The sequence below is a fragment of the Heteronotia binoei genome, chromosome 4 (genome assembly GCF_032191835.1).
Source record: "Heteronotia binoei isolate CCM8104 ecotype False Entrance Well chromosome 4, APGP_CSIRO_Hbin_v1, whole genome shotgun sequence".
In the NCBI taxonomy this organism is placed as follows: domain Eukaryota; kingdom Metazoa; phylum Chordata; class Lepidosauria; order Squamata; family Gekkonidae; genus Heteronotia; species Heteronotia binoei.
In genome coordinates this window covers 16874094-16888799 of record NC_083226.1, presented here as the reverse complement: position 1 = coordinate 16888799, position 14706 = coordinate 16874094, and the positions used below count along the sequence as shown (strand labels likewise).

The window sequence follows — 14706 nt, the reverse complement described above, 5'->3', positions numbered from 1 at the left end:
TCACCAAGAGTCAGAAGACTTGAGGCTGTCATGGTGCCCAATGATGCCGTGAACGGAATGGAAGATGATGATGCCGTTGAGAAAACCCCTGAGAGCATGAAAGGAGATGTGCTAGCCCACTGGAGAGCAAGCCCACCTCTGTCAAATTCACAGGGTTGGCTGAAAAAAGACCCCTGAGAGGTTACAGGCCTGGTGCCCACCAAGGCTGACCTCTCCCTCTAGCTGTGAAAGAGCTTATGAGCTCTGGAGGGACAACATCAGTGGTAGAGAGAGAAGGAATCCCCCTTGGGCTTTCAGTGGGGGGTCTCTCAGGTGTCTTTAGCAACTGCCCCTCCCTCTTTGACCTCACAATGCCCACCAGCTCTACACACACACACACCTCTCCCTGGTCCTTCCTCACAATCCTTCACCTCCACAAGGTCACCGATGAGCTAGTTGCAGGAACTGGAGTCTCCACTGAAGTTCTCCTTCTGAGTGCCTGGCTGGAGGGGGAGGGGAGAGTCATGGTCATGCAGCCTTGTCCCTCTAGAAAAGGAGTGATCCACAAATAACGGAGGACCCATTGAGGACATCAAGCCGCCCAGGATCCACCCAGAGAGGGTAGTCCCTTTCCATACTGACCCCAATCAGCCCCCTTGTGAATCCCACCCCCCCAGTGTGCAGGCACAAGGCTTCTGTTTGTGTGGAAGAGTTTCCCAAGCCCCTTCCTCACCTGTAAGCTGCTGGAGGGGCAGCATCCATTCCGGGTGGGTCGATGCAGACCCTGCTGAACCAGGCCACGGGATGTCTCGCATCTGGAGCCGGGCAGGAGAGCGTCACTTCTGCTGAGGCAGGCCCACGGCTGGCCCCGAGAGGAGACTTGATGGGAACATGAATCCCCAAGGGGATCTGGGATGGTGCTCCTGGGGTCACCGATGGAGTTGCCCACACCACTCGGCTTCACAAGAGGTCACAACCACACAACCTGTGCCAGTTTGAGCTCTGTGCACTATGCCCTCCAGTTCTCAATGAGATCACGACCAAACATCAAAACCACTACAATAATTTATAATCATTGTTCAACCAATTAATTTTCTCAATGTTTATTTTTATGGCTGGCTGCTGAGCAGGAAGCAGAGATAACAAGTATCTTGGGTGGAGGCAGGACTCCCACTGGGATGTGCAAAATTCTGCAGACTGCATTATATCGTTTGCATATGCAAAAACTTACCTGGGACAGAGGCCTGAGATTCTCTGGTATGGCCAAACTGATTGGCAATCCACCAGTTCCCTCCTCCAATCAGCAAGCAGATCATGAGATGAACTGAGAAGTGTTAGAACATCCCTACTTGGGGTGGGGGGGAGAGGACCATCCTCTCTGATCGGAACCCCCACTTCAGGCTGCAGAGTGTGGATGGAAGGGTACACTGGGGATGGCATCATGACTGCCCATCACAAAGCACTGTAAATTACTCTGGATTGGCTCAGTGTCTTGTTCTGAAGACAAATGCGTCCAACTGGCTAAGCACTCTATCAGAAACCACCCAAAAGCGACTCAGCGGTGGGGATGGAGAGAAGGGCACAAGCTGTGGGGCTTCGGTTTCATTTCCTTCTCTCTTTCCAGCATCTTTTGCCTCTGTGCAGCAGGGGAAAGTGAGGCTCATCCAGGTGATTAAATGACATGGAGAGACAACTAAAATCCCATAAGGCTGAGCAAAAACGTGCATGTGTGAAAACCTCCAATGATCACCAGCAATAAAATGAGCACCAAATGGTAAGAAATAAACCATCATTACTATCAGGCTGAACAATTTGCTCTCTGTCTGTTTTTAGGATCGGCTGCCATGCAGCGAGCAGTGACGGCGGGTCTACGCGAGAGGAGGAAACCAGAACTCCCATTCAGATGTGTGAGAACACACAGATGTGGAATAATGCCAACCGTACTGTATGGATATGCACAAACTTACCCAATAAAAAGATGTCAGCGGCTTGTGAATCGCCAAACCGTTTGGTGAAGACTCACTCTGTGCTCCCAACCAGAGAGCAGAACGTGAGGCAAAATGGCAGGCGTTTGAACATTCCTATTCTGAGCTGTCCAGCCTGGCAGACTTATCACCACTGGGGTGGCAGAGGGGATTAAAGGGTTTAGGAACGGCTACCGTGGCAGGACAGTGAGATGAAGTCCCTCTAACCCTTGGACACACCCACTCTTACCACAGGAGGGGTCATCCATGTCGAAGACACAGGGCGGGTCGTTGAGAGGAGGGCTCCCCTTCTTCCAGTGGATGGGCCCCAGCCAGTTCGTCTGGTTCTCTGAGCCCACAAAATGAGCCACCACCTGTGGGAAGAAGGGGCTGGATTCAGACCACAGACCCAGGGGGCACCTTCCTCCATGTCTGTTACAACTTCCCAGAACCCCCTCCCAATGGAGGCCCTGGCGTCCCACCTCCCTCCACCTTCAGGTCCCCTACTCCCACTCAGGTCTCTCTAGTAGCTTTTTGGGGCATACCAGCCCATTCAGAGACCCAGTGGGGCTGCTTGGGGACTCTCCCCCACCTATTGTGGCAGACACCTCCCCCCACCATACACACACCTGGAATTCTCCGCTCTCCACATCCCTCATGGCCCACAGGTCAAAATCCATCTCTCGTTCATTGTCTCCATTGAGGCTCACTGTCCCAGTGACACCTGGAAGGGGGGGGCAGGGAGGGAGAGGCAGTTTGGTGTAGTGCAGGGGTAGGAACATTGGCTTTCCAGATGTTTTTCGCCTACAACTCCCATCAGCCCCAGCCAGCATGGCCAATGGCTGGTGCTGATGAAAGTTGTAGGCAAAAAAACATCTGGAGAGCCAACGTTCCCTACCCCTGGTGTAGTGGTTAAGACCAGTGGACTCTAATCTGGAGAACCGGGTTCGATTCTCTAGTCCTCTCCCACATGAAGCCAGCTGGGTGACCCAGGGCCAGCCATAGTTCCCTCAGAGTTCTCTCAGCCACAGGCCCGTATCTAGGATTTTTTTTCTGGAGGGGGCTCCAGGGGGTGCTAATTTAATTAAAGGAGCATAAACGAGAGGGGGGTCAGGGGATCAGGAGTGGGCGTGTCTGGCAGATTTGGGAGAGGGCGCTGCCCCCACGGCCCCTGCCTAGTTTCAGCCCCGCCCACCTACTTCACAGAGTGCCTGTTGTGTGAAGAGGAAGGGAAGGTGATTGGAAGCCCCTTCGAGGCTCCTCCGGGTAGTGAAGGGCGGGGCATGAAAAAACTCTTCTTCTTTGAGGATCCCAGCATCCATTGTCATTCGTGACCCATGGCTGAGTTAACCTCTTGGACGGGCTCTGGGGCAGCTCCTCTCTAAAGCCAGCCCCCTTCTGCCATTCCCACCCCCTCCTGGCCTGATCTGTCTCAGCCCAGGGCACCCACTTGCTGCCTCCCCCCAACCCCCAGTCCCAAATTCCTGGCAACCTCCCCGTCCCCCAACCCCCAGCCACTCTTTCCCCCATGGCAAGCCTCCAATACCCTGGAATTTCAGTCCCCTCATCTTCTCCAGGATGTGGCTGGTGTTCCGCTTGGTTCCACCTTCCTGCAGCGTCTCGTTCAGGGCCTTGAGATACAGCAGCAGCACGTCGTGGAAGCAGCCGGCCACCAGCGTCCCCTGCCACAGGGGGAGAGAGAGAGGGAGAGAAACGGAATGGAACGATCTTGTTCCCCGCAGCCTCACTGGCAGCCACTGCCTTGGACCTGAAGGACAATCTAGACAGAACTCTGCTATTGGAGTCATGTGAAGTGACATGTGGTGGCCCCTGATGGTCTAAGCTCAAATATCTGGGAGCCAGAGGGCCCCTGAATGGCTCCAGACCAGCAGCTACTCTTTAGCTGGGGCAGGGGTCTGAAGCTGGGAATCAAGGGTCTGTGTGGGTTTGGTGACCACCATGCCTCAAGCAAGCTTAGAACTGGCAGCCCACCAGAGATACAAGGCCTGGGATTCACCCCTCTTCAACTATGACATGGAGGAGACGCCTGGAGGGACGACAGCATCCGCTGGGAGGGAAGAGCAGTCCAGACCTGGCTGACAAGAGGCAAGCCTTAAAGCACACAAGGAAGGCAGAACACTTGTGTCCATGCTGGGTGTGGGCAGTGAATGTGAGGAAACGGGGAGGGCGAAGTGGACAGCCCCGAGACTGAACCACCCAGCACAGGGAGCACAACTGAGAAGGCACTCAGGACAGTGACTGAGAAAGCCAGGTGGGAGGAAGCCACAGGGGTTGCCCAGAAGAGAGAACTGCCAAGGCGACCACTGCAAACATCCTGCATGACCAGGGGCAAATTCTGACCTCCACCTATCAAGCCAACCCTGGTGACCCACCTGCAAAGCCAAGCCGTAGCTGCCTTCCTCAACCCCAACCCTGGGGATTCTCCTGGGTCGTTTCTTCCACAAGGCCAAGGGGGAAAGTGTTTGTGGCCCCGGAAGGCTGGCTGATCTGTCTCTCCTCACTTCTCATAAAGGGCTCTTCACTCCCTCCCATAATAAGAGTGCAGAAGAAGGCATGCAAGCAGGGGTGTGTAGATTTACCACGGAGTCATTCACAGCCACACCAAAGTCCCTCTGGGCACGCTGGACCAGCTGGCTCTGGAAACGCCGGTATTCAGGGGTTTGGGGCTCATGAGCAGCGACCACCAGCACCGTCTGCAATTAGAGGAAAAGGTCAAGGGAGCTCCAGCTGGTTGGAACTCTGCTCCCAAGTCTCCCTTTCCTTCCTTCCCTCCCTGCAGCAGAGTCCTGGTCTTACCTGGAAGGCCTCTCGGAGGACTCCTGTATCTTGGCTCTCCATGCTCTGCCAGGGCTTCTTGGCCTCACGATGCCCCTCAGCTCTCAGGCTTCCCCCCCAAATGTCCAGGTAGATGAAGACGTAGTCACCGCTGGTCATGTTCTGAGCCTGTGCCTGGTGCATGATCTCCTGCAACATCTTATGGGGCCCCAAGATGTAGACCACTAAGGAGAAACCACCCCCACCCAGAGGAGTGTGTGTCAGACGCAAGCAAGGAGCAGAGGGCAGGCAGTGAGGGGCAATGAGCATGAAGCGCAAGGTTTGACTTAGGATGCTCTGCATTATCTGGCTCGTTGGCTCCTTGTCACATGAGCATTGTGTTGCAGTCCCCCCTCCCCAGTGCTGGCAGCCAGGTGTCCTCCTCACCCGCGTCAATCAAGGAGGACATTTTCCCAGACTGCACTTTAAAGCTCATGGACCGAGCAATTCATGGCGCCATGGTGGATGGATTCTCATCACTTTTACGTGGGCTGCACTCGGTGGTGACCCACCTGTAGGCAAATTAGGCACATGCCTGGGGTGCGGGGGGACCCAATTGCCCCCCCGGTGATTGATATCACCCGGGAGGAGAGCCACTCGCCATCCGTTACCCTGCCAACCTCCTCTGTGGCACCCTCTCTGTCCAGTCGCATGCACCCTTCCAACCTCCACGGGCCCCAGCAAGACTCTGAGCACTGCAGAGGCCCACACACTGTCCGATCGCTGTCCCTCCACCTCTGCCTCCGCGGAGCGACAGTAGCTGGATGGCGTGCAGCCTCTGTGGGCTCAGAACGTTGCCTGGCCGTCGCATGGCTGCCGCGCACACCCTCCCCACCCCCCTATGTGGCACACGCCCTCGGTGGGGGGGCAGAAGGGTGTGGGTGGTGGGACTGTGAGGGTGCTGCGGAGGGGGGGCATGGTGGGGCCCCTGACTCTACTGAAATTCACTGCAAAGGTCTATATCTCAAAGTCTATAGACGGAACATGAGATAATAAAGATCCAACACTTCCTGACACCACCATCGAGCCAAAAAAATGGAGTCAAGGTAGAAATCTTGACGTTTCTTCATGATTTTTACATCAGACCCCACAACACACACAAAAAGTGTACAGAATCCACTGATGTCCACAAACTGCACAAAGGAAAACACGTATCCAGTTCTGTGGTCAGCATCATGGTGAAAAAACATGGATTCAGGGGACGGATCTTCATGAATTCATACTATTTTTACTCAAGTCCTGCTCACAAGTCACCCCGGACACACTTACAATCCTAATGCAGAGTGTACCTGATTGTTCTTTGTAAGTGTGCTGAGTAAGTCTTGTGTTACACTTATCGGATCCATAGCTGAACGTGTGGTACAAACTCTAGGTTTATCCAGTACTAGTTCCCCAAATCTTCCTTAGAGATGGATGTATGCCTGTACAATGGGCTGGACACACATTTATACCACAGAGATGTACAGGGCTACTGAAACAACAGAGTACATCGGTTGTATCACAGCTTGCCGCGAACAAAACCATCAAAATCATGGATCCAGCATTTCATAGCGCTGCCATGGTATAAAAAAGTGGGTGCCCTTTTGGTGTTCTTATTTCACTTGGACTCCATCCCAGTCCAAATTCTGAACACATATCACACTCTTGTCAATGAACTTCATCACAAAAACCACATATTTCATGGTGCTTCAGTGGTACAAAATTCATTAAAAATATGGATCCTTCCATAGCTTTAGAATTTGTGTACGCATTCTACCAAGCTCCGCCTTTAATAAAAAGGTTGTATTCCTAGAGAAGGTTCTGGGAATCCAAGGTTCAAACCCGCTCCCCCCACACCACAGAAGCTCGTTGAGAGACCTTGGCCCAGTCCCACACTCTCAGCCTAGCCTCCCTCACAGGGCTGTTGTGAGACATAACATGGGTGACGGAAGAAACAGGTCAGATGCTGGAGGTCCTCACTGGGGGTAAAGAGGTGGAATCAGTAAAGTAAATAAAATCAAGTTGTTCCCTAAAAGGGAGAGGGGCTTGAATTGTTCCCTAAGGCCACTGCAATTGTTTTTTTTTTAATGTTTCCCTATAATTATTTCTACGAAAAACCCCCAGTGAGCTACCATGAGGTGAGCGAGAAAAACCTCATGAAGCCAAGAATCAGCTTGAGGCAAGAAGCCTCCAGAGCACTGGGCAAGTCCACACCACAGTTGCCGCAAACTCACAAAATACCTGTTTTCCAGGTCTAAAAAAAATTGGGAAAATAACAGAGAAAATACTGGAATACATTCAGAGGCAACGAACCTCTGTGGATTTGTGAGTGAAAATTATGTCCTACAGCCACTGCAAGAAGTACACCAGCTTTTTCTTAAGTGTGGGAGGAGGGAGCTGAGGCTGGAGGGAGGCCTGGGGGAGGGGCTCCCTTCCCAGAAGACACTGACTGCCCCCTTCTGTTCGATGTGCATCTCTAGGCCCACTGCCTTCTCGCCCTCCACAACATGCCTTCCTCACCCACGGCCTTCCCTCCTCTCTTGAAGATTGGGAGAGGGGCTGTCAGGGTCCCCCCTCCGAAAAAGAGGGGCCAGAAGTCTCCAGAGGGAAATGAAGATGAGATTGGATTTATATCCTGCCCTTTTCTCTCAATCTCAGAGCAGCCACAATCTCCCCCCCCCCCTCCACAACAGACACCCTGTGAGGTGGGTGGGGCTGAGAGGGCTCTCACAGCAGCTGCCCTTTCAGGGACAACTCCTATGAGAGCTATGGCTGACCCAAGGCCATTCCAGCAGGTGCCAGTGGAGGAGTGGGGATCAAACCCGGTTCTCCCAGATAAGAGTGGGCAGGCTCAACCACTGCACCAAACTGGTCCCGACATTTGGACATTTAAAAAAATAATAATCTTGTTTCCCCCAAGAGGTCCAGGAACTCCGTTCAGCCGCGTTTCCCCGCAGAAAGAAAGCCCTGGATCGGTGCCCCAGAGGGGTGGGGGCAGGGGCCGCTCCCAGGGCGGGAGAGGCGGCTCCGGATGGGCGGGCGGGGCGGGGGGGGCTGGCTTACCTCGCCCCTTGGCCCGGATGAACCGGACCGTCTCCTCGGGCTGCCCATATCGGTGGAAGTCGGCGATCCAGACGGCCTCTTCAAGTCGCTTGAAGAAGGCGTAATGGTATTGCCAGTCATGGAGCTTCTCAGCGTACACAAGGACGGCGCGGGAGGTCCAGTTGAAGCGCCGGTGCAGCCGGGGCACGAAGGCGAATAGGGCAGGCCCCAGGGGACCGGCGTACACCACCGCGCTGCCGAGATCTGCGCGTCTTCTTGCATAGGCCCCGGCTCGAAGGAGCGGCAGCTGCCAGTGCTGGGCTAAGCGCCCCACTGAGTAGCCTGGGTGGCCGCAGCCCGGCCCCAGCAGCACGTCCGGGTCGTGGAAGCACTTCAGCTTCGCGGCCTCCCACAGGGCCACATAGCGGTTGCAGTCGCCATCCCGGCCCTCGGTGGAGGCGAAGGCGGTGCGGAGGGCGAGGCCTGGGGGGCGCAGCTGGGCCTCCAGCGCCAGGCTCAGGGCGGGTTTGATGCGGTGCCAGGCCCAGGGGTAGCTCACGTTGCGCCCCGGCAGCAGCACCCCCAAAGTCAGGTCCCCCGACGGGGCGGCGCTGGCCTGGGCGGAGGAGGCGGCGGAGGGCACCCCCAGCAGGGCTGGCGGCAGCAGCAGCAGCAGGAGGGGCGGTGGCGCCATGGACGGGGCGGGCGAGGAGCTCTGGGCGGCAGCAGAAGGCAGGGAGAGCCCGTCTGTGGGGCGGCCGCGCTGCGCTCCCTCGGAAAAGGCGCCCCTGCACGGCCCTCCCTCCCTCCAGAGGCCTCCTCGGGGGCGGGGGGAAGTCGGGGGGGCCGCCCCTCTGCGCCCTCCCGCGCACACCTCTCCTGGCCGCAGGTGGGAGGAACCAGGCGGGAACTAGAGCTGAATGCTGCCCGCTTCTCCCGGTGGGCTGCCAGGGATTGCCGGTGGGCCCTCCTGAGCCCCCGATTGCCCCCAAAGCAACAGCCCCACACCTCCATCATTGGCAGCTCCGCGCCTGGCGGTGATCCAGCTCTTCTAGATCAGGGGTGGCCAGTGGTAGCTCTCCAGATGTTTTTTGCCTACAACTCCCATCAGCCCCAGCCAGCATGGCCAATGGGAGTTGTAGGCAAAAAAACATCTGGAGAGCTACCGTTGGCCACCCCTGTTCTAGATGAATCCCCCCCTCCCCGGTTAGGAAACGGGCATCAAGCCCCCTCCAGTTTATCCTCAAGTCGCCCTCCACAACCACGTTTGAATTGAAGCCTGGATCTCAACCCCTCTTCCCAAAGCCCCACTTTGAGGAGGAGGGGGAGCAGGTGCCATGGGGCAGGATTTCCTCACAAAGTCGTGCCTCCCCCACTGCACTGGGGGAGAAAACCTGAGTCTGAACAGAAACCCACCAAGCCTCGATCACACCAGAGGGTGGCCACAAACTGGGTGAGCAGGTGACAATGTGGCAAAGGAAGTTCAGGGTTGGTAAGTATTAAAGTGATGCACAATGGGACCCCCAAAAATCCCAACCTCTGTCCCCCTGCTAGTTCTGAATCTCCCCCCATGCATCCCTTCCTCTGCACCCCCATCCCCACTCCCTTGCAGAAGGCTTACAACGGCCAGAGATTGGACCCCGTTTCTCAGGGAAGAGCCACCCATGGGGAATTGGCGGAAGCAGGAGGAAAGGTGCTATCCAGCCACTGCAGCAGAGATCTGCCTTCCCGTCTCCGAGTCCCCCCTAACTGTCCTGCTGAAGGAGGCTGTCTTCCAGACCTCTGATCAGTGCCCAAACCAGTCAAGAGCACCTGTCTGGACTAGATTGAGCTCCATTAGAAGGGTTGCCAGCCTTAAGGGGGGGGGGGTGAGTGCCCAGAATTATAAGTGGTCTACAGACAGCGATCTGTTCTGGAGAAAGTGGCTGTTCTGAAAGATGGGCTCTATGGCAGGGGTGGCCAGCGGTAGCTCTCCAGATGTTTTTTGCATACAACTCCCATCAGCCCCAGCCAGCATGACCAATGGCTGAGGCTGATGGGAGTAGCAGGCAAAAAACATCTGGAGAGCTACCGTCGGCCACCCCTGCTCTATGGCATTATACCGTGCTGAGGTTCCTCCGTGGCCAAAGCCCACCCTGCCCAGTTTCCATCCACCAGTTTCCCAGTATTTCCCAAAACCAGCGCTGGCGCCCCTATTTATTAGCCCAGCCATCGCTGCTTCCTCAACATTCCCCGCCTTCCTTGGTCAACCACTGAAGCTGCCTGGTCTGCCTTTCTGGAATCTGGACCTTTGGACTGGACGGCTCCATCCAGGCATTCTTCTGGTTCCTGATACTCGGAGCCTGCTCGTCAGTACAATTAGCCTGGAAAAAAAGATTCAGAACAATCCCCCTGCCCCAGATGTGAAGGTGGGAAAGGTCGATTTGAGTCTCCACACAGGAGATGCCCCTGCAGCTCAGTCCTTCCAAGAGAAGTGATGAGGGAGTGGAGGGGCCTGCCCTCTGCCGGCTGCTGCTTCTCTCCGGCTGCACCGGCACGAGGATGCCAGGCAGGTGCTAGTGGCACAAAGCCATGCCCAGCGTGCCTGTGTTGTGAAGAGGCAGCGGAGTTCCTAGGGAGGCAACCCTTAATGCAAAATATTCTCTCATATGAGCTTCAGGTTGTCCCACCGGAGCCCCCCTCTTTGTCCTCGGTGAAGACGCTGGAAAGTACCCTTTGAAGCCCTTAACCCCCCCCCCCCTTCCTGTTCCCCAGGCTTCTTGGGAAATGCTGTGGAGAGTGGCCATCCTCCTAGAGCACAGGAAGCTGCAGCCACGCTAAAGGGATCCACACAAAATGTGCAAGATCTCCCAGGTGTAAAAGTACAATTTGTAACCATTCCACTGCCTCCCCCCCCCTCTTTCTGTTCTACAGGCTTCTGGGGAGGACCCTGCCCAGAGTCGGCCGTCCTCCTAGAAAACAGAAAGCCGTAGCCACTGACCCTGAACCCAGTCCCGTAGCCAAGATTTGAAGAATTGGGGGGCCCTGATGGCTTTCAGGGGGCACATAGTGGCCCCAACCTCCATGGCCTTCTCTCCTACCACCGCTGAGGAGGAAAGCTGACAGCTCGCTGCCATACAGCCTCCCCGCTCCCACAGCTGCCCTAAGGTGATTCCTTTCCACCCCTCCTCAAAGCAGCTCTGGTGGGGATCCACTCAGAGGTTTAGATATGTGCCGCACGGTCTCCTGCCCTTACCTGTAGCATGATCCAGCTAGACAAGCCCAGCGGAACAAGGGGGGGGCGGTGAAAGGCGCCACCAAGTCACAACTGACTTCTGGGGCTACAAGACCTCCAATTCCGATTTCTTCCTGTCAGGTGAACATCACCTCTCCACTGATCCCCAGCCCCGGACTGCAGCCGGGACCTTCACTTGTGTGCGCCAGTCTACCCTACCCTGCCCTGTCTGCAATGGAGCCCTCCACCACCCCTACCCCCACCGCCCCACTTGAGGGCCAGAACGGCCTCTTCTTGCACGCGCCCTCTAGCCCAACGTCAGCCCAATGTGGAGCTTAACTTTCAGCCTGGGCGCTGAAAGTCCCCCGTTGTTTCTGCTTGCTGAGGGGTCAGCGATTTCTTCCAGCCCCTAAGCAAGCAGAAGCAAGGTGGCGCTTAACTTTCAGTCCTGGGCTCCGAAAGTGCCCCCTTGTTTCTGCTTGCTGAGGGGTCAGAGAATTCTTCCAACCCCTGAGCAAGCAGAGGCAACTGGGAGCTTAACTTTCAGTCCTGGGGGCTGAAAGTGCCCTGTTGTTTCTGCTTGCTGAGGGGTCAGAGAATTCGTCCAACCCCTAAGCAAGCAGAAGCAACTCGGAGCTTAACTTTCAGTCCTGGGCTCTGAAAGTGGCCTGTTGTTTCTGCTTACTGAGGGGTCAGAGAATTCTTCCGGCCCCTAACCAAGCAGAAGCAACTGTGTATGAGGACGGCAGAATGGAGAAGGATGCAGCCAAGGAACTGGAGGCTGGTTAGGGGGCCCAAGTCAGGGGGCCCTGCTTAGTAGTCAGGGGGCTATGCCCCAACAGGCCCACTCGTAGCTACAGACCTGCCTGAACCCGAGGCAAAAAGTCCTTCTGCTCCTTACTTTAGTTCTACGGTTTCTAGTTAGAAGCATTTTAAAAACTTTCCCCCATTGTTTATTAACAGTAGAAACAGAAGAACAAGAAAATCCAAAACTACCACAAAATATCCAGTTCTGTCCCTCCCCCACCCCACCGCCTGCGCACATTACTGCCAAAATATTTTAATAGCATCAATATAAAAATATTGTCCAATATTTGTTCATTTTTTTTCAATTTAGAATATGGCAAGTTTGGCATCACTATTCCCCCATCTGTTGTCTTTCTGTATAGAGCTATAGCTTGGATAGGGTGACCATAATGTCTGAAGGCCAGCCAGGGACACTGGGGGGGTGCCGAAGCAGCCTGTCACTAATAACACCGGTCAAGATGCAGGACAGGAACCTGGAAGTGACCGACAGGCTGCTTCAGCGTGCCGCTGCGCCGGCCCCCTCGCCCCACAATGATGGGACCGATGCCACAGGGACGGGCTCGAAACACTCTATAACCCCTCAAAAGAACAGCAGTCTAGCTCGCTTCCCCGAGCCCTGCCGCCATAAGCCTCAAGGGGGCTCATTTTGCGGCATCTCCCGGCGGGAGGGTGGCACCCGCACGGGACACATATCAAATGAAAGAGGGGGCGCAGGGCTATCAGAAACAGCCGGCGGAGGGAGTCGGGAGACCACTCCACTGGGGGATCCACACCCCGAAAGTGATGAAGGTGGCGCAGATAGAGCCAACAGAGCCAACAGGACAAAATAAATAGGCTGCATTATGCAGCACAGTTGAGAAAGTGCCTTATCCCATATACTGATGAAGTAAATACAGGATCTGAGAACAAAATTGCACTAGAAGACACAAACACAAAGCTCCCTTACACTGAATCAGTGCTTGGGTCCACCAAAGTCAGTATTGTCTACTCCAGTCACAAACACAAAGCTCCCTTACACTGAATCAGTGCTTGGGTCCACCAAAGTCAGTATTGTCACATAAGAGAAGCCCTGTTGGATCAGGCCAGTGGCCCATCCTGTCCAACACTCTGCGTCACATAAGAACATAAGAGAAGCCCTGTTGGATCAGGCCAGTGGCCCATCCAGTCCAACACTCTGCGTCACATAAGAACATAAGAGAAGCCCTGTTGGATCAGGCCAGTGGCCCATCCAGTCCAACACTCTGCGTCACATAAGAACATAAGAGAAGCCCTGTTGGATCAGGCCAGTGGCCCATCCAGTCCAACACTCTGCGTCACATAAGAACATAAGAGAAGCCCTGTTGGATCAGGCCAGTGGCCCATCCAGTCCAACACTCTGCGTCACATAACAACATAAGAGAAGCCCTGTTGGATCAGGCCAGTGGCCCATCCAGTCCAACACTCTGCGTCACATAACAACATAAGAGAAGCCCTGTTGGATCAGGCCAGTGGCCCATCCAGTCCAACACTCTGCCTCACATAACAACATAAGAGAAGCCCTGTTGGATCAGGCCAGTGGCCCATCCAGTCCAACACTCTGCGTCACATAACAACATAAGAGAAGCCCTGTTGGATCAGGCCAGTGGCCCATCCAGTCCAACACTCTGCGTCACATAAGAACATAAGAGAAGCCCTGTTGGATCAGGCCAGTGGTCCATCCAGTCCAACACTCTGTGTCACATAAGAACATAAGGAGGGAGGGAGGGAAGGAAGGAAGGAAGGGAGAAAGGGAGGGAGGTAAGAAGGGAAGAAAGGAAGGAGGGAGGGAAGGAAGGAAGGGAGGGAAGGGAGGGAAGGAAGGAAAAAAGGAGGGAAGGAAGGAAGGGGGAGGGAGGGAGGGAAGGAAGGAAGGGGGGAGGGAGGGAAGGAAGGAAGGAAGAAAGGAAGGAAGGGAGGAGGGAGGGAAGGAAGGGAAGGGAGTGAGGGAAGGAAGGAAGAAAGGAAGGGAGGGAAGGAAGGGAGTGAGGGAAGGAAGGAAGGGAGGAGGGAGGGAAGGAAGGAAGGGAAGGGAGTGAGGGAAGGAAGGGAGGGAGGGAGGGATGGAGGAGGGAGGGAAGAAAGGAAGGCCGCCCCCCCGCTTTCGGCCCCCTTACCTGATTCCAGGGCGGCATCCAGCGGCGGCGGCGGCGGGGAGTCCTGCGGCGGCGGCCTCGCGGCGAGGGAGGGAGGGAGCTGCCGGCGCTGGCCTCTGGAGGCCTCCAGGGACCAGCGCCGGGCCTCTCCGCTACCGGCGCTGGCCTCTGGAGGCCTCCAGGGACGAGCGCCGGCTGCTCTGCGGCTTCCCCGCGGCCTCCGCTGGTCCCTGGAGGCCCTCCAGAGACTCTGGAGGGCCTCCAGGGACCAGCGGAGGCCGCGGGGAAGCCTTCGCTGGCCGGCGCTGGTCCCGGAAGGCCTTCCAGGACCAGCGCCGGGTGCCCCGCGGCCTCCCTGCGGCCTCCGCTGGTCCCTGGAGGCCCTCCAGAGACTCTGGAAGGCCTCCAGGGACCAGCGGAGGCCGCGGGGAAGCCTTCGCTGGCCGGCGCTGGTCCCGGAAGGCCTTCCAGAGGCTCTGGAAGGCCTTCCGGGACCAGCGCCGGGTGCCCCGCGGCCTCCGCTGGTCCCTGGAGGCCCTCCAGAGACTCTGGAGGGCCTCCAGGGACCAGCGGAGGCCGCGGGGAAGCCTTCGCTGGCCGGCGCTGGTCCCGGAAGGCCTTCCAGAGGCTCTGGAAGGCCTTCCAGGACCAGCGCCGGGTGCCCCGCGGCCTCCCCGCGGCCTCCGCTGGTCCCTGGAGGCCCTCCAGAGACTCTGGAGGGCCTCCAGGGACCAGCGGAGGCCGCGGGGAAGCCTTCGCTGGCCGGCGCTGGTCC

At 56.4% G+C, this 14706-nt stretch overlaps 1 protein-coding gene across 1 annotated transcript; it reads right to left on the bottom strand.

Annotated features, from left to right (window-relative positions):
• On the bottom strand, positions 1 to 11043 carry LOC132569878 (atrial natriuretic peptide receptor 2-like). The gene is made up of 9 exons (XM_060236309.1): positions 11035 to 11043; positions 7821 to 8415; positions 4761 to 4963; positions 4544 to 4657; positions 3490 to 3625; positions 2573 to 2667; positions 2184 to 2317; positions 713 to 937; positions 1 to 88 (listed from the first exon to the last, which is right to left on the bottom strand). The coding sequence occupies exons 1-9, from the start codon at positions 11041 to 11043 to the stop codon at positions 1 to 3; spliced, it is 1599 nt and encodes a 532-aa protein (XP_060092292.1).
• Between the last annotated feature and the right edge of the window lie 3663 nt (positions 11044 to 14706).